The sequence below is a fragment of the Panthera pardus genome, unplaced genomic scaffold (genome assembly GCF_024362965.1).
Source record: "Panthera pardus isolate Hobbes unplaced genomic scaffold, ASM2436296v1 HiC_scaffold_5, whole genome shotgun sequence".
NCBI classification, from domain to species: domain Eukaryota; kingdom Metazoa; phylum Chordata; class Mammalia; order Carnivora; family Felidae; genus Panthera; species Panthera pardus.
The window spans coordinates 5,641,073-5,660,867 of NW_026526980.1; the positions used below are offsets into that span (position 1 = coordinate 5,641,073).

The following is a 19,795-nucleotide window of genomic DNA, read 5'->3' on the forward strand; positions in this document are numbered from 1 at the left end:
TCTCTCTGAGCTTCCATTTCCTCGTGCGTAAAATAAGGTCACGGTTTTGTGGTGGGGGCTCGATGAGAAAGCGCGTGCAGAGCCTAGGCCTGGGCACAGAGCTGCCAGAGCTGGTGCTTGATAACCTGGCAGCAGCTTTCCAGGCTGGGTGATGATGCCCTTATTTTTCGGATGATGCCACCGAGGCTCAGATAAGTGAATAAGTTGCTCACTTTCGCATAGCTAGTAAATGGCAGAGCTGAGGCTTCCAACCAGGTCACATTGATGTCAGATTCCTGGCTGCTGTCAGCTCCCCCCTCTTCTGGCAGGAGGCCTGGTGCCCTGCCCTTTGTTGCTCCTCTGTAGACCACTGTAGCCCAGTTAACTGGACTGGAAGCGACAGGGGACAATAGGATAACAGTGAATTAACCCACAGGCTGTTGCAGTAGCTCTGTTTACACATGAGGAACATTACCTTTTGAAGAGAGGAGAACGGAGTTCAAGGTAATGACTGAACAAAATGATACTGTCGAAAATCACAATACAGTCGATAGTACTGAGGGTCTTGCTGGGCAGGACTGCGTTTGTTCAGCTGGGGTTGGGGTGCACGTTGGGCTGAGTTTAGAAACTGGTGCCCTTGTACAGTGTGCTTAAAAATTTTTTTTTTAAAGTTCTCAACATTTAAAAATGATGAGATTTTGTGCTGAAAGATGGATTTCTAGCTTTTCTTCAGCTTGAGGATCTCTGGCTCTGGGCCCACATTTACTGTTGACTGTGTCCCTGACAGCTGAGATAGTGTTGTGTTGTTAGCATTCTTGCTGTTCTTACCTGAAATTTAGCAGTTTTCGAACATAAACACTTCTCAGATGGTAAACCCCTGAAGTCAGTTTCCAGAGTGTGGAATGGTGGTCTCTTTCATTTCTGTCTAGTTATAAACTTGCTTTCTAGGGAGAGGATTTGTTAACTTCTCACTTGGCTATCGCCAGAAGCCCCTTATTTTTTGTTGTCATCTTGATGTTGAGTGCATTCTTGTCTTTGGCATGTGCTTGGTAGTTTTGACTGAGTCTCAGGTGTTGTGTATGTTGTGTATGTGACTGAGTCCCAGGTGTTGTTGGAAGCTTGGGATGATGTTCTCTCTCTTCAGACAGAATTCACTCTTGCTGCTCAGGCAAGTACGGTAGAGGAAGATCAGTTTTCTCCTGCCGAGGACTGAGCATTTCATGCCTGGGCTTCAGCATTTGCGAGGGCTGATCTATTTCTGCTTTTGCCTTACTGCTAGGACTAGGTATTTGGGGTTTCCAGCGTATTTCCGTTTCCTAGAGCTGCCATAACAAACTTCCACACCCTGGGTGGCTCAAAACAGCAGAGAGAAATTTATCGTCTCCCGGTTGTAGAGGCCAGGAATCCAGAATCTGGGTGTTGGCACGGTTGGTCCCTTCTGGATGCTCTGAGGGAGAATGCGTGCCCAGCTTCCGGTGGTTGTCTGCTGTCCTTGGCGGTCCTGGTTGTAGCTGCTTCAGTCCAGTCTGGGCCTGTGTCTTCCCGTGGCCTCTTCCTTCTGTGTCTCTGTCTCCTTGTCCTTCTCTCTCCTTAGAACAACAGCCCAATGGGATTTAGCCCCACCCTACTCCAGTATTACCTCAACTTAACTAGTTACATCTGCAAGATCCTTTTTCCAAGTAAAGTCACATTCTGTGGTTTCAGACGGACAGGAATTTTCGGGGGACACTGTTTAGTCCAGCCCACATTGGATCCCTGAGCTGTTTACCAGTTTCCATCCTCGTCTGCTGGTTCTGAGCTCTAATTTTTTCCTTTCAGACCTTGTGGAAATTCTGAAAGCTCTGTTTAGCTTCTCGTCAGAAACTCTGTAGCTGGAAGAAGCCTCGAGGGCCAAGTAAGGCCCCAAGTGTAGGACTGTCCGTGGACTTCCCTTCTCTTTGGGATCTGAGTTCTTTAAGTCTTGCCTGGGCAGCAAGGTCCTCAGGACCTCCCAGGTCCTCAGTTTTGTTTCAGTTAAATAACTGCCTAGCGTTTTCAGTTGTTTTTGCAGGAGAGGTGGTCTGGACTCCTCTTTCAAAGCTGAGGAAGTGGCCCCTTGAAGTGACACATTGAGTGTGTGCCTTTTCCTGTTGCTAGATCGCCCCCTTCATGTGTGGCCATCTCGGTTACTTTCCTATAAGTCAGGTGTCAGGTTTTCCTTCTGTGATGAACTGTAGCCTGAGACAGGGGTTGTGCAGGCAGATTTCCTCCAGTTTTGTGAGGTTTTTAGCGAGCACCTGCATCCCCCTCTCTGCCCACCTCCCCCCCGCCCCCCATTCCCTAGTTTGCTTGTCTGTTAGGCATTTTTGATTTGTTTTTGGCTTAGCATTCAGGGTTCATTTGTTTGTCTTTTGATTTGGGGAGTTTTTACCCAAACATCCCTGAATTGTGAAATGTTGGTAGGGCAGACGTGATTACAAACAGTTTTGCGACCAGCTCAGCTTTGTCTTGTCGTGCATTGTCTGCAGGTGTGGGACAGTGTCCAAGCCTCGCTGAGATCTCCTCGAATAGATCGTGCAGACGTGTGGGTTGTGCGGGACCCAGAGATGCTTGGGATGAGGTTACCCAGTGTGTCGTCTTTGGGATTTAAACGCCAGAAGTGAGAGCCTGCTTGTGTCTGGGGGAACTGTTTCCTCTTTGATCTGTGGCTGGATTTATCTCCACAAAAGATTGATTTGGGGATGGCGAGAGGGGAGTCTGCATTTTCAGAGTCCGGGCCTGCAGTCTATGTGCCTTGCAGCGAGGCAGGTCAGTGTGAATAGTGACAGCAGGCATTGGTTATTCCTCCCCCAGCAGTTCTGCCCTTCTTGCTGAGACAATGCTGATTTTGTTCAGATGTTGGGTGGCCAAGAGCTTCAGGCCTGGAGCTAGCTGCAGGGGCAGTGAATCCAGACCAGATCAGGCCAGCCATAATGATGATCAACTTGCCAGTAGCTGCTTTTAGTACAGACCCAAGATGCCGTTAAGGAAGGAGAAGTCTGCTGTGGGCTTCTGAGAAAATTCATTGCCACCTGAACGGAAATAGGAGAGAAGACTTACTTTGTGGCCTTGGGTTGTTGCTTGAGACTGTGATGTTTGGAACTTTGGCAATGATCTTGTGATGAAGGGGGACAGATCTGAGGACAGAGCAGCTCAGAAAGATGGAAAGTGCCTGGTTCCTTGGTAGTGTCACTGAGCTTCTGAATTAACCAACTCCAGACCTGCCTTACCTCTGGACTTGATGTGTAAATGTCTAAACGTTTCCTAATGGTTTAAGCCATCTTGAGTTGGATCTTTGTTGACACGCATCCAAACACGTCCTAACTTAAACAGTAGAGAAGAGCCAGACAACTTAAAAAAAAAGTCAAAGGCCTGTGTTCCAGAAATGAGAGGAAAGTTGTGAATAGCACGTTAATCTTGGAAACAACACTGGGATGTTTTCTCCTTTTTAATCAATTGGCTGACCACAGGCCTGGCTTCCTTGTTTGCTAGTGACTCATTCTGAGCACCTCCCGTGAGCCAGGGGATTTGTTAGACCCTCCGTTCCTGATTTCATTTTACTCTTGAAACGTCTGTGCATAGTGAATGATCGTGTCCCCGTTTTATAGGTGAAGAAAATACGGCTCAAAGAGATGAAATCGTTTTCTTAATGCTCCAGAACTAATGATTGTGGCAGAGCTGGGATTTTTACTCAGGTCCACATGATTGTGATTCTGTAACTCCTACTCTTTTATTCATGATGGTATGTTTCCAGAAAGAGGGCTCTCTGAGAGATCCTGATCCTTTCCCTTCCCCCATTTGAATTCATGAGTAAATTAAGCAGCAAGTAATAAGTTATGATCACTTAGGGCAGAGGTCAGCAAACTACATCCTGCTACTTCTTTTTATAGATAAAGTTTTATTGGAACACAGCCACATGCGTTTATCTACTTAGTTTGTGTGGTGGCTTTTAGGCGGCTGTGACTGAGACTGTTGGTCCCATAAAGTCTAAAGTATCTGGTATTTGACCCTTTGCAGAACAAGTTCTCTAATCCCCATCTTTGAGAACAAAGGACAGGGATTCCATTTTACCTTCCCACACCGTATTCACATGTGTGTACCCCCACTGGATGGTAAGCTTTGGGACTGCAGGGTATCATGTGTGTCTTACTTCCTCTTGACTTTCCAGCTCCTAGCAGAGTTTTTGGGAAATATATAGGTACTTCGATAAAAATGTATTCATAAATGCGATATTTCAATTTTCACAGTCCTATCTTTCGTGATTTCTGAGGTACCAGAGTGCTACCAAGGAAGAGAGCAAAGATCGATTTTTAAAGTTACTAAAGATGAATTAAAAGCGGCAGAGAGCTCTGCATAGGCTTGGCTTGGGATTGGAGGGTTTTGCCCAAAGTTGTCAATGTGGAATGCGGTGTGGAAAAAGGAATTATTTTTCATCGTACTGGAGAATGGAGACGGACCCACTGCAGCTTGTGCCTGTCTTGGTCTGCTTGGGCTGCCGTAACGAGAGACCACAGCCGGAGGAGCCTAGAAGCAACAGCAGTTTATTTCTCACAGTTCTAGAGGCTGGGAGGTCCAGGATCAAGGTGCCGGCATGGTTGAGTGAGGGCCCCTTCTCTGCTCCATAGCCGGTGCCTCTCTCTGTGTCCTTACGGGGTGGAAGGAGCACGGGACACCCTGGAACCTCTTTCCTAAGGGCCATGATCCCATTCCATGAGGCCTCCACCTTCCTGGACTAAGCGTTCTCCCGAAGGCCCCACCTCCTAATACCATCACTTTAGGGGCAGGAGTCTTGGAGGGACATGTTCAGACCGCACGGGTGACATTTCTCTGCAAAACCTTGGAATTTGCTGTTTTTGTGAATCACTAACGTATCATCATGAGGTGACGTGTTGGCGGTCTGTGACAGGGTCATACGCTTGGTTCAGGACATACCAGAGTCGCACCTGCTGTTATGGATCTGCCTGTCCTGTAGAGCGTAAGTCTGATTTCCTTGTCTGTTCAGCAGCCGTGGGCAGCAAGGACCCTGTGACGTTGAAACAGTCTCCCCCTCTCTGCCACCACGTCCTGGCATACTTACTGCTGCTTTGTGCATCCTTCTGTCATTTCTACACCCTCAAATATTAAATATCGTTCGTCTTCTCATTCTTTCGTTTGCTCTTGTTTCTGTGCATACAGGTACTGCCCGAATTCCTTGGTGAAAACTGCTGTCTGTGTGTTCATTACTGAGAGTTCTCCCTCCCCCGACCCCCTCTTTTACGTGTCTCTGTTTGGATGTACCACAGGCTCATCGCAGGTTCCAGGACGGAATCTTCCTGACCTCCCCCATTTGCTCCTGTATTCCTTGCTTAGCGAATGGCTCTGCCCTTCACCCAGCTTTCCTGACAGCTTCTGGGCTTCCTTGCAGCCTTCTTGTCCTTCCCCTCTGCCCTGTTTTGTCCTTCTGCCATCCGTTGCCATCTTCTCTAGTCCACTGTGCACGTTGTGCCAGGCGGGGGCGGGGGTGTCTTCAGTGACCAGCCTGCTCCCCTGCCTCCTACTTGAAGTTCTGTCACGGTTCTTTTCAGAGTGGGGCCGGAGGACACACACCTTGTCATGGCTTCTGAGGTCTCTCCCCTCCCTGCTTTGTCTGTCTCTGCCCTTCCTCTAAGCCCTGCCACACACCCAGGGCTGACATGGAGATGGCAGGTAAGACATTGCAACCCTCGGATCCAGTCGATAAACCATGACCCGAGTCTTGTGAGTTCCCCTCCTGCCACAGCCCCTGCCGGGGGGCTTCTCGGACCTCTTCATGATTCAGCCCCTAAAGTGTTAATGCTAGACTCTCTGGGGGAGAAGGTCTTCAGTACCTCTGTCTTTTCATTGCTCATTGATCGCTTTAGATGGTTAAATCCTAAATTTTGAACGGCACTGCTGGTCTCTGCAGACCTGAAGCTGTCGAGTCTGGAAGTGTACTTCGTTCTTACCTTTCCATTACCCTCCTTCCTCCCTAGCCCTCGCTCAAACGCTAACGACTCAAACTTCTCTTCTCGCTTTTAAATTGTGGCAAAACATATATAACTTAAAGATGACCGTTGTAACCATTCTAAGTGTATACATTGTACGACCATCACCACCATTCACCTCAGAACCTTTTCATTTCCCCTTGTTCACAGTCCATCCCCATTAAACACGGACTCTCCATTCTCCCTCCTCCCAACCCCTGGCACCCGCCATTCTCCTTTCCGTCTCTATGAATGTGTCTTCAGTACTTCTTGTAAGTAAGGTGTACTTCTACTCCACATGGATAAGGCTTATTTCTTTTAACATAATGTCTTCAGGGTTTGCGCCTTTGTAGTATGTCAGAATTTCCTTCCTTTTTAAGGCTGAATAATACTCCATTGTGTTCGCGCGCACACACACACACACACACACACACACACCCCACTTTACTCATCTCTGGCTGCACACCGGGGTTGCTTCTATTTGTAGTAATGCTGCCATGAACGTGGGTGTCGACAGAACTATTTGCATCCCTGCTCTCCGTTCTTTTGGATAAATACCCAGAAGTAGAATTGCTGGATCGGGTGGTAATTTTATGTTTCACTTTTTGAAGAGACGCTGTATTGCTGTTTTCTGTAGCGGCTGCCTCATTGTGCATTCATTCCTACTGGCCACAGGCGGGGGTTCCAGTTTGTCCACATTCTAGCCAACGCTCGTTATTTTCATTCATTAAGTGATTATTTTAAAAAGATGTTATTTATTTTTTTTTAAGTTTATTTTATTTTGAGCGAGAGACAGAGAATGAGAATGTGCGGGGGGAGGGTCAGAGCGGGAGAGAGAGAATCCTAAGCAGGCTCCACACTCAGTGTGGGGCCCAACGTGGGGCTCGATCCCACCGCCGTGAGATCATGGCCGGAGCCAATATCAGGACTCAGGTGTTTAACCATCCGAGCCACCCAGGTGCACCCATTAATTTATTTTTTGATAATACCCATTCAAATGGCTGGGAAGTGGTATCTCATTGTGGTTTTGATCTGCTCTCTCTTGCAATTTCAGATTTCCCCCCCAAAAAGTCATTCGTGAGCTCCTCACCCAGTTCACCTGGCCTCTGCCCACCCTCTAGGTGTCTTCTTCTCCTTTCTGCCCTCCCCCCAACTCTCACACCCAATAGTCTTGAGTCCTTGTCTCATCAAACCTATTTCTGGCGCTATGTGTTTTCCAGACTTTCTCTCTCGATGGTCAAGGGCTGGATCTATTTTTGCCCTTTGTTCTTTCTTGTAGCCCCAGTGTATTGCAAGGTGCCTGGCCACCAAAAAGGATGTTCAAAACAAGGACTCCAGGACCCAGACTTCAGGACGTGGGGCTCATGGTCCTGGGAAGCCAGACCCCACCCTCTGCTGTCTGTATCTCTTCACAGTCAGCTGGAAGCAGGTGGTATTAATATACACCCAGCTGTAAAATTAGAGAAACCGACTTCCTTGATCCTCAGTGGGGCTTTTTGAAAATGGTTGATTGCATTTAGCTCAAAGCAGAATTTATATTTTGCTTCATTGGGTCACCTTGGGTAACAATTTCATTTCTGTAGAAGAGTATTTTTGGAGGAAGCTTCATGTGCCGGGAGAAGCCTGGGCCCATCCTTTTGTTCATGAGGGGAAGTCCACTCCCCACCCTCCCACCCCTGTAGGGTTTTCAGTTCCCTCTTTGTGTTTCTGTGTCATGTTTATAAACTTGCAAATCAGCTAGTTTTGGCACAAAGAGCCTTGGAAGGATGTCTGTGGAAGGTGGGAAGGAAACACTGAGCTCTGTCCAGGGGTGGTGATAAACATGTTTAACAGCTGGTAGAGAACGCTGGCCTTGGGGGGAAGTCAGAGCCAGAATGCTAGCCCCCTTGAGCCAGGTGTGCACCTGTGAGCTCCTTGATTACAGGGATGTCCACAGTGTCCTGGGGAGGGTCCTTGACAGTCTGGGTGGCTGAGGGCGTGGGCCAGTGGCTGCTTACTAAAGGGCACGAAACTGTCCCAGCATATAAGGATCCTCTGTAGCCAGACTGAGGCCTCTGGGCCAAACCTTTGGCTGTTTGAAAGGTGTCTCATTTTATTTTATTATTATTATTAATTTTTTTTTTAATTTTTTTTTTCAACGTTTTTTATTTATTTTTGGGACAGAGAGAGACAGAGCATGAACGGGGGAGGGGCAGAGAGAGAGGCAGACACAGAATCGGAAACAGGCTCCAGGCTCCGAGCCATCAGCCCAGAGCCTGACGTGGGGCTCGAACTCACGGACCGCGAGATCGTGACCTGGCTGAAGTCAGACGCTTAACCGACTGCGCCACCCAGGCGCCCCAATTATTATTTTTTAAAGGAGGCTTCATGCCCAGTGTGGAGCCCAATGTGGGGCTTGAACTCAGGGCCCTGAGCTGAATTCAAGAGTCAGATGCTTAACCGACTGAGCCACCTAGGTACCCCTAAAAGTGTTTGATTTTAATGTCTAGTAAATTAACTCAGATTTGGCCTCAGAGTTGTCAGTTTTCAATCCGTAATTGCCTGGCCTGTTGGACCCATGAGTCCTTTGCTTTATTCCTGTCAGCATGAACACGAGTCTTCAGCAGAGGATGGGGTACATCCCTAAATGGAAACGAGGCACAAGCCTTAGAAGCCCTTCGTGTGGCCCGTTCCCCCTTTTTAGTAAAGGAGGTGGTGTAGACTCGCATGTTCTGTGGGTGGATGCCAAGTGCGCTCTGCTACATTGTTACAGCTCGGGACTTCAACCCCGGATGCTCGCAGGGGCCAGGCAGACGACAGAGATGAGCGCATCAGGCCGGTGAAAGGCCCCTGGGTTGGTGCCCACTGAGTTGTCTGGCCGCTGCAGAGCAGGCTGGGAAGGGTTGTCTGGGGATTCAGGAAGAAGAGAGATTTCGATGAGCAGCTAGCGGCCTGGGACGGGGTGGGGGTTCAGTCTTCTGCATAGAGCGGTCAGAGACCATCTCTATGGACTTTTGAATAGAGACCTGAGGGAGGAAGGGAGGAAGCAATACTGTTACCTGGGGGAAGACGTCTTAGGTAGTTCAACACATTGAAAAGCCTGTAGTCCTTTGCCTGTTTGCTCTCAAATTTATTGTCTGCCTTCCCTGCAGACTGTTTCCCAGGCTCCCTTGCCCACTGTCTTCACGCTCGTCCAGAGGGAGATAGTGATGAGGTTAGAAGGTGGGAGGAAAAGGGAAGCTAGAGCATTTCTTCCCGGCCTCACACGGCATCTGTAGCAACGCCGTGCTTCCTCTGTGGTCTGTCGAGGTCCCATGAGGTCTGCTGGTTAGGCCTTGGCTTTCCTGTTTCACCGTCCTCTCTGGTGCCAATGCCACAGTCCAGCCGTTGCCCGGCTGGCATGTATTTAGGAGTGGAATTGCTGGACCATACGGTAATTCTGTGTTTACTTTTTGAGGAACCACCGAACTATTGTCAACAGTGGCCGTGCTATTTTATATTGATAATTTATTTTTTTTGAGTAGAGATGGGATTGCCTTTATCTCTTTGCAGTTGAACTTAACTCTGCTGTTAAATCTCCTTTCAGTTCTTATACTCTTTTTTTTTCAAGGTTTTTAAAAGTTTGTTTATTTTGAAAGAAAGAGAGAGAACTAGCGGAGGAGGGGCACAGAGAGAGAGGGACTGAGGATCCGAATCAGGCTCTGTGCTGACAGCACAGAGCCCGACGTGGGGCACGAACTCACGAACTGTGAGATCATGACCTGAGCCGAAGTCGGAGGCTTAAGTGACTAAACCACCTAGGTGCCCCTCAGTTCTTACACTTTTTTAAACAAAAAAAAATTTTTAATGTTTATTATTTATTTTTGAGAGAGAGAGACAGAGCACAGGTGGGCAAGGGGAAGAGAGAGAGGGAGGCACAGAATCCGAAGCAGGCTCCAGGCTCCGCGCTGTCAGCACAAAGCCTGATGCGGGGCTCAAACCCACAGACCGCGAGATTATGACCTGAGCCAAAGTCAGACGCTCAACCCAGACACCCTGGTTCTTATACTTTGAACACTACCTCTTGCTTTTGTTCTTCTGGCTTCAGGGATGGATTGGCTTTCTGCCATTAGTAATTTCTGTGGCCTCATTATTCTCTTATTTGGCCTCATAGCTCTTGCAAAGTCTTCGTAACAGATGGCCTGTGTGAAATTCCTTCAGTGGACTCCCTGGTGCGGTTTCTGTTCATGGCCGGGGAGGCCCCGAGGTGGAGTGTGTTTGACATGTTGGACGAGTGTCAGGCACATCAGCGAGGCTGCAGCAGGGTCAGTCGGGATGGGGGAGAGCGGAACAGGGTGAAGCCCACAGGTGGGGGAGGAGCCAGGCCACAGCCGGGCAGTAGGTGGCAGTTTATCCTCCTTATCTTGCTTTGTTTTTCTGATCTACACCCACCTCCACCAAGATAATTGGCCCTTGTTCTCTGGAGTCAGTAGGGATGATTAGTGTTTATCTATCCATCTATCAATTCATTTTTAGAGAGATGCCAATGGGGGGGGGTGGTGGAGGGTGGAGGCTGGGGAGGGGCAGAGGGAGAGAGGGCGAGAGAGAGAATCTCAAGGAGGTTCCATGCTCAGTGCAGAGCCCAATACGGGGCTCGATCCCATGACCCTGGGATCATGACCTGAACTGAAATCAGGAGTCAGGTGCTCAACCGAATGAGCCACCCAGGCACCCCGGGATGTTTAGGTTTTACATGTAAATAGACTGGAGTCTTCAAAAGTGATCCAGTATCTGTGATTATTGTGCATTTGTTCATTCTTAAAAATGTACCAAGTTCTGAATTATAAGCTTTAAATTGGCAGATTTTATGTTAAGTAAATCTTACCACAGTTAAAAAAGAAACCTAGGGTGGAGCCTGGGTGCCTGCGTCGCTTGAGCATCTGATTCTGGATTTCACCTCAGGTCATGATCCCAGGGTTGGGGGATTGAGCAGTCTGTTGGGAGTCTGACTGAGATTCTCTCTCTCTCTGCCCTTCTACCCCACTCGTGTGCACACACTCTCTCTGTAAAATTAAAAAAAAAATCTGGAAGTGGCTATAGTTACCTTTAATTGGCAAGTTTAAGGTTTTTTCCTAAGAGAGAGTTTAATAGCAGAGTTAATTTCATTTGCACAGAAATAAAGGCCATTCCATCTCTATTAATAAAAAATATATCAATGTAAAATGGTATAGCTGCTCAGAAAGGTAAATAGCGGCGCCCGGGTGGCTCAGTCTAAGTGTCCGATTTCGGCTCAGGTCATGATCTCACCACTTGTGAGTTTGAGCCCCATGTCAGGCTCTCTGCTGACAACTCAGAGCCTGGAGCCTGGTTGGGATTCTGTGTCTTCCTCTCTCTCTGCCCCTCTCCCACTCAGACTGTCTCTCTCCCTCAAAAATAAATGAACTTAAAAAAAAAAGTAAACGGAATTATTGTACGATCCAGCAATTCCACTCCTAAATACAGACCTAAAAGAATTGAAAGCAGGGACTCAAACGGACACTCGTATACAAAAATGTTCCTAAAAGCCTTATTCACAAGAGCCAAAAGATGCAAAAAAGGCAAATGTCTGCCGACAGATGAATAGATGAATGCAACGTGGTATGGACATATAGTGGGGATATTACTCAGACAAAAAGAAATGAAGTACAGATAAATACTGTAATGTGGATGATCCTTGAAACGTGATGCTAAATGAGAGTAGCCAGACACAGAAGGTCGTATGTTGAATGGATTCCACCCAGAGGAAGTATCTGGAATAGTCACATTACCAGAGACGGAAAGTAAAATAGAGGCCCCTGGGGAGAGGGGACAATGGGGGAGTTAGTGTTTAATGGGTACAGAGTTTCTGTTTGGGATGATGGGAAAGTTACACGGTGGTCATGGTCGTACAACATGGCGACTGTACTTAATGCTACTGAATTCTAACTTAAAAACGGTTAACGTGGTAGGGGCGCCTGGGTGGGTCAGTTGGTTGAGCGTCTGACTTCGGCTCAGGTCATGATCTCGCATTCCATGGGTTCGAGCTCCACATCGGGCTCTGTGCTGATGGCTCGGAGCCTGGAGCCTGCTTGGGATTCTGTGTCTCCCTCTCTCTCTGCCCCTCCCCGACTTGCGCCCTGTCTCAAAAATAAAAAAATAAACACAAAAAATTAAAAAGAATGGTTAATGCGGTACATTTCATTATGTATATTTTACGATTTTTAAAAAAGCAAAAAAAAAAAAAATCAAGTTTAGGTACTTTTTACAAGTCTTTTTGATGTGACGTTTAAACCACACTTCCTGTGTCCTGCTTTCAGGAGGCAGCCTTGTGGCTGCTTGGGGGATGGCCGGGTGCAGCCCCTTACTGGGGATTCCGCTTTGCTAAGCCAGTGGTGTCTTATAGTCAGGCTCATCCAGATTTGGATGTGACTGTGTTTGGGGGGCACCTGTGCTCACCTAAGCCTGAGGCTGGACTAAAGGGGTGCTTGGTTGCCTTTTGTCCCTGGAATCATTGACAGAGTGTATGCATGACTCTGTTAGTTTTTTAACACTTATTTTTTTACGTTTATTTATTTTTGAGAGAGTGAGACAAAGTGAGAGTGGGGTAGGGGCAGAGAGAGTGGGAGACACAGGATCCGAAGCAGGCTCCAGGCTCCGAGCCATCAGCACAGAGCCCGACGTGGGGCTCGAACCCACAGACCGTGAGATCATAACCTGAGCTGAAGTCGGACGCTCAACCGACTGAGCCACCCAGGTGCCCCTGTTAGTTTTTTTACTTAAAATCCATGACCCGTTTCTTCTTTGGCTTCACAGATCTTGATTTTGCCTGGGGCTGTGGGATATCTTCTAGGTAATGGATCGTAAGTGATTAAGCTAGTCTTGACATTCTGTATCTCTGCTCCCTTTGGTTTTCTGGGATTCCTTACACCAGCCTGGAAAAAAAAGGGGTGATGGGGCTGGTTTTATCCTGTCCTCTTTCTTTGTGTTCTGATTGTGGATGTGATGCCCAGCGTGGTGGCAGCGCTCTGAGACAGTGAGGGGAAGGTCAGGAGCTCAGAAATTCCCCGCGACAGAGCCTTTGAACCAGCTGCCTACCTCCAGACTAAGTGTGTGAGAAGAACAATCCTTTCTTCGTCTACAAGGAGTCTGGCCCCCTGTTGTTGGGTTTTCTGTTTCTTGTTGAGCAGGGCTTTTTTTGTTTTTGTGTATTTTTGAGGGATGCAAAAATTCTTCACTTTTCTGCATGCGGGTATTGCTTGGTGCCTGGCATGTCCCCTGTCCCCTGTAAATGATTGTCAGGTGACTGAAGAGCATACTCTCTGTCACAGCATCAGGCTGCTTCTGCTTGCAGGGGACAGCAAGCCACTTAGATGTCAGCAAAACAGGGCACTTCTAACTCAGGTAACAGGAAACTGAGGGTGAGCTGGGTTCCGGGGCTCAGCACCCCCCGCACCCGTCTCTGGCTCTCAGCCCTACTTCTGTCTGGGTGGGTGTCTTTCCAGGTGGGCGCAGTCTACAGGAGAGGGAGGAAAAGAGCCCCAGGTGGCTCCAGGTTTACAGGGTTATTAGAGCTCCTGCTTCTAGCACAGTGGATGGCAGCCTCTTCCTTGAGGGATCACATAGTAGGTATTTGGGGGTCTGTGGGCAACTCCCCAGCTAGGACTGTGTAGCAGGAAAGCAGCCACAGACAGTATGTCTACAAATGGGCACGACTGCGGTCCAGTAAAACTTCACTTACATAGACAAGTCGTGGGCCAGGTTTGGCCCTTAGGCCACTGTTTGCTGACTTCGGTTCTGGAAGAGACAAGGTCTCTTCTGTAGTGGTTCGTGTAGAAGCTGTGGGGAGAAGCCTGTGGTCCAGGGCTGGGACTAGGGTGAGGCCAGTAAGGCATTTGCCGCAGCCTCAAAATTTATGGGGGCACCAAAAATTTAGCAACCAAGAGAAATGACATCTTCGTGCAATATTTTTAAAAAGTCAGAATTAATACAGAAAAAAAAATGATGCACAAGATAGTAATCAGGGCCAGGATGAGCACAGGGTGGTGAGCGGGGCCAATTGTGGTCTACACCCTGCTCCTGCTGGGTGGCTGCCCTGCTGGGTTACCTGTCCACCCCGGTGGGAGGAGAGCTTCACAGGCAACCAGATGGAATGCGGTTCTCCTAGGAAGGAGGGACACGGCTCCCGGAAGAAAGGGGGGAAGGGATACTGCTTGCCTACTGTGGTGCCTTGGCCCGAAGCATTTTAAGCTTGATTTTCTCATTTTTTCCTCTTGTCACAAACCGTAAAGGCGGGTACTGTTATCCCCATTTTACAGATGAGGAACATGAAGGACAGAATAAGTTGCCCAAGGCCACACGGTGCCTGAACTAGAATTTGAGTCAGGGTTTTTGTCCTTGTCCAAAGCGTCTCAGCATCTATTAAAGTTGAGGCCTGTTAGAAACTTTGCCAAAGGGCTTGTGGTGTTCGTCGTCCTCTGTGAAAGGTGCTCCGGGAGGGAGCTCGCCGCAGCGCCCCCTGCATGGCTCTCGTTTGTGTGGGCAGACGGCTTTCCGGCGTTTGGAGAACCAGGAGCCCTCACCCCCTTTTGGAATCAGCCCCTGGTTTCGGGCCATAAGGGATCAGTGTTAATCCCGAAATTAAGTTACGGACACTGTAAGCCTTAAACGGCAGGTGAGGTGAGAGGCACTGGAAATAGACCGTATTAATGCTGGCAGTGCAGGTGGAGCCCTGCCGGGATAATTCTTATCATCACCCGCATCACTTTGGCAGGCTTTAGAAGGATTCTGTAGCGCTAAGCAATTTACGAAATTGAAAGGTGAAAACACACGTTCAGGTGCTGCGTACACATTCAAGGTCAGAGGTAGGTCACGGCAGTTCTCGAGAAAGACCGGATGCAGGTGAGAGTCACCTGATTTGAGTCATGACAGAGATGCACATGGTTGTTTGGCACGTTTCAAAACAAGCGACGGGCCTTTCGGCCTGGGCTCTTGCTCTCACCGTCGCCAGTCCTGGTTTCCGAGGGAGGCTTTGAGCGGAAGAAAGGCCGTGATGCACACGTGGGGTCTGGGCTGACCTCACGGGCTTGGGAAGGGGATTCGTGTGGCATTTAGGGATTGAGACAAAGGTAGTCCTGAGTGAGTGGCTCCGTTGGTTTTTCCAGTCATTCCCGAGGTGTTTATTACGTCTGATCCTGGAGGTTAGCTGGATCCACAGGTTCTCCTGCATACGCATTCAGTTGCTGTTACCAGAAAAAGGAGAAGAGGACACAACACAATTGCTTCTGTTCGAGAAGGTAGTCATTGAGCAGATGGTGGTTGGCCGTCATGGCCCGGGCATCATGTTCAGGCTTTGCTTCCCTTTTCTCCGGTCTCCCTGAAATCTCTGAGTGATTCTGCGCTTTGGGGCTTATTTGAAGGGAGAGGAATCTGAAGCTTAGCATGGCAGAGGGAGCTGTCCAGGGCTATTCCGTTGATTGGTCTCTTCACTGTTGTCTGACCTGCTGGACTGGAAGCTTGTTGGGCGGGCGTGAATCCTTATCTACCTGGTAGCCCACAGCCTTGCCCGGCCCGTGGCAGCTCCCACAAAGCAGTCCAGGGGCGCCTGGGAGGCTCAGCTGGTTAAGGGCCCTTCTTCTGATTTCGGCTTAAGTCACGATCTCATAGTTCGTGGGTTCGAGCCCTGTTTCGGGCTCTGTGCTGACATGCTGAGCCTGCTTGGAATTCACTCCCCCTCTGCCCTTCCTCTGCTTGTGCTCCCTCTTTCTCTCTCTCTCTCTCTCTCTCTCTCTCTCTCTCTCTCTCTCTCTCCGTCTCTCAAAATAAATAAGTAGAGGAAAACTTGAAAACAAATGCAGTCCATGCTGACTGAGCTGAACTGAATGCTTCCAGCGAGCTTACTAACCTGGGATACAGTTTATGGAGATGCATGCCTTTGCATTCTTCTAGAAGGCAGGTGGAAAGATCACGTCTCATTCTCAGAGGGGTCTGTGATCCTGTTTAGCTCCAGGAGTAGAATCGCCGTCTGTCCGCAGAGACTCCACATTTCCCCCTTTGGGATAGGAAGCAGTTGTGAACATGACTGTTTTGATGAAGGTCGAACCCTCCCTCGTTGCGCAAGTCTCTCTGATTTAGCGGTTTGCAGTCAGGCGGCTCCGAGGTCCCATTCTGCTGTAGCGCTTACTGATCGTGTATCCCTGGGTGAAATTAACACATTGGTCAGGCTTTGGACCTTGTCTTTTTTTTTTTTTTAATTTTTTTTTTTTAACGTTTATTTATTTTTGAGACAGAGACAGAGCATGAACGGGGGAGGGTCAGAGAGAGGGAGACACAGAATCCGAAACAGGCTCCAGGCTCTGAGTGGTCAGCACAGAGCCCGACGCGGGGCTCCAACTCATGGACCGCGAGTGGACCTTGTCTTTGACACAGAGATGGCCTTGGTGCTTAAGAGGACTGAAGTCAGGGGTAAAGTCTTCAGTGCGGTGGCTGGGACTTAGCTAATAAGGCTCCATCCACCAGCTGTTGTTGTTGCTGCTGTAATTGGCAGCATGAAAAAGTGTTGATGAGCCAATGTGCAGAAAATTGATCACAAGATTAGGTAGATACTAGAATTAGAATTATGAAAAAATCTGTTGTGTGTGGATGAAAAAGGCAGGATGCGAGGAGATACAATAACTTTCTTAGATCTTCCTTAAAGCCTCAAGTCTGTTCTCCCTCAGTCATATGGAAATCTTTTGTAGGGAAGTAGAAATGAGGACAGTTATGTACAAGAATGTTCAAAGCAGTAAGTAGGGATAATTGGCAATATATCATGTTTCCAGCAGAAGAGAAATAGTTCAATTATGTTTAACTGGGAGGCTGTCAAATACCATGTCTTCAAAGATCTTAAAAACTTTTTTTTCAATGTTTATTTATTTTTGAGAGAGACCACGAGCAGGGGAGGGGCAGAGAGAGTGGGAGACACAGAATCCGAAGCAGGCTCCAGGCTCCGAGCTGTCAGCACAGAGTCTGACACGGGGCTTGAACCCACGTACCATTAGATCATGACCTGAGCCGAAGTTGGACGCCCAGTTAACTGAGCCACCCAGGTGCCCCGAATGTCTTCAAATATTTTTAAATGTTACAGGAGAATGTTTGTGATCCAGACCAGTAAGGAAACAAACCAGGATTCAAAATTACACTCTTTGGTACCTTTCTTTTTCTGTGCTAAGGAAGTAACTCTTTTGCAGAAATGACTGGGAGCTGTAAAATGACGCGCGTCCCAGGCTGAGTGCCACAGTGTCCGTCCCTCTCTCTGCAGAGCCGGTGTTCTGGTTCTACGTGAAGGAGGTCCTCAGCAAGCACGAGCTGCCACGCTTCTACTCCCTGCGCCACATCGCCTCAGACGTGGGCCGCGGCCGGGCCTGGCTCCGCTGTGCCCTCAATGAACACTCCCTAGAGCGGTACCTGCACATGCTCCTGGCCGACCGCAGCAGGCTCAGGTACCCGGGATGGGCATCTGCGGGGAGGGGTAGCCGAGCGCTTGGAATTGCAGAATCTGACTGCCCGGGTTTGCATCCCAGTCTCCCCATCGGGGCGGGTGGGTTCCCCTCTTATAGTCCCTGTTGGTTCAGCTGTGCTGTGGGCACGGTTGGTCGGAGAATTAGTGCCAGAGTGGAAGCTTGTAAAGGGCTCAGCATGGCACCTGTAGACAGCAAGCACTCCATAAATGTTTATTATTATGTAGGTGTGGGATGCAGAGGGAGCTGTCATCCCGGGACATAGCCTGCGCTTCCTTTGGTGGTTTAATCTGGGCTTCTTTCAGATCCAGAATTTCTTTCTCTTCAGATACTGGGTGTTCACTATAAGTTTCATGTGTGTTTTTCCTTTGTGCTGGGTTCTTTACATTTCCTTCTGTTTTGTTTTGTTTTGTTTTTCTTTGAGGTTAATCAATCCCATACTGACTGAAAGAAATAGGGAAGTTTTGTGTAGGGGATAGAAGTCAATTGTTAGTTTAAAAATACCCATTTTATGATGTTTCCTCTTTTTGTTTTCCCCTTGATTGTAGACTTAAAGCTCACTCCATCATTTACATAGGTCAGTTTTTGCTGCCAAAACAAACATCATAAAACCCTCAGTGACTTGAGATATAGCCACATTTACCTCTCCCCCTGCTGCGTGTCTGTCGTGGATGAGTCTGGGTTTCCCATCTCAGGGTTCCAGGCTGACGTAGGATCCGTGTGAACGTTGCTTCCACGGTCGCTGAGGTAGGAAGAAGGGATGTGGGTTGAACTGAGCGTTGGTTTTTAAAGCTTCTGCCCAGAGAGAACCTTCACTTCCACTCACATTTCATTGGCCAGCAAGTCACATGGCGGCAGCCTAGCTCGGCAAGGTGGGGGTGCCTGGCTGTCACAGAGCAGCGGGGAGAGGGCACCGAATATGGGTCCACTGTGGTACGGTCAGCCACGTTCCTTTCGAAACCGTGTGACAGCGCTGTCATTTTCTTATACTCGTGGTGTTGATATCTCTGTATTAGTGGCTGTTATTTACCACCTGAGAATGGGGGACGAGACATGTCGTTTTGTGTCACCTGATGATGCAAAGGGACGGTGATCCATCCCACACTGGTGACCTGAATAGTTTCCCCATTAGCAGTGCCCAGATCCTCAGTAGTGAGGATTTGATTTCAGTGAATTAATCTCATTTAATTCAGTAAGCCGGCATTTCATCAGTGCCGTGATGCATGGCCACGATTTTATCTGCTGCCACGTGCTCCCTGGCTTGTCTCCCCTTCTGTTTTGTGTGTGTGTGTGTGTGTGTGTGTGTGTGTGTGTGTGCGCGCTGCTTGTGGTCATCTCCCTACCAGCAGTTTGTTATGTGTTCTGGGATGATCCAGTCAGGCCCTTACACATACCCCTGAAGTTCTCCCGGTGATGATGCTCGTGGCGCCTCGCTTGGCTGGACACTCAGACTGTGGGTCTGAAATGGGAGGCATGGGGGCCAGGACTGCCATGCTGGACAGCACCCGTGTGCTGTTCAGCTCTGGGCCGTGAGGCTGTGAACGTCTGCGAGCACCCCCCCCCAACCCCACCCTGAGCATTAAGCGGTTTTAGTTGAGGAGAACACACCCCGTTTCTTACATTTCCAGGAAGCTCCTCCCAGCAGATCATTTGCAAGTAGTTCCGAGTTGTCCCACTCCGTTTCAAGGTGGACTGTTAACAACGAACAGCCCAATCACAGTTGAACTTAGCTGAATCACTGGCCACTTATCCACCTAGCTGTGGGAAAACCAAATTCACTTATACGCTTGGAACCTGGCTTAGATTTTTAAAGAGTCACGGCCTTGGGAATTGGAGGTACCGTTGGCATGCCAGCTCAAACACGTTTGTGCTTCCGCTGACGTTCTGCTGGGTGAGTCTGTTGAAAGTGGGGCGTTTCTTCTTTCCTGTTAGTTGTCCTCAGTCACTCGAGCGGGGAATGCATCCCGTCTCCTGCTGAACCCCATGACCCTCACCACTGATGGTGCTTCAGTGATTTGAGCTTTGAGGCAATTAACTGAGAGTTCTCCTACCTGGTGGCTGAGTCAGGGGTTGAGGATATTGGCTTGCTGTGGTTTAGCAGGGGTTGGATAAAGAGCCAGGGCACTGCTGGGAGACCTGCTTCGAGCCCTGCCTGTACCATTACTGCCGACGACCTTGGACGATCCCTGTAGGCCTTACTGACCTCTTGCTACAGCCGTTTAGATTCATGGGGCCCTTTTAGCTTCCCAGCCCTTTCCAGGGATAACTCGGGCTTTTGGGTCTGCAGCCCAAGGAAGTATTTCATGCAAATGTTGTGGTTGCTGGAGCCACAGAATTCTAGAATTT

General features: G+C 48.7%; 1 protein-coding gene across 4 annotated transcripts in view; it reads left to right on the forward strand.

Moving 5' to 3' along the window:
• SNX29 (sorting nexin 29) overlaps nt 1-19,795 on the forward strand; it is a 499,743-nt gene that overhangs the window by 42,987 nt on the left and 436,961 nt on the right. For all 4 annotated transcript variants that reach the window (XM_019468619.2, XM_053894354.1, XM_053894353.1 and 1 more), the window contains one exon: nt 17,251-17,431. In XM_019468619.2, coding sequence (XP_019324164.1) covers nt 17,251-17,431 — 181 coding nt within the window. The remainder of the gene's footprint in view (nt 1-17,250; nt 17,432-19,795) is intronic.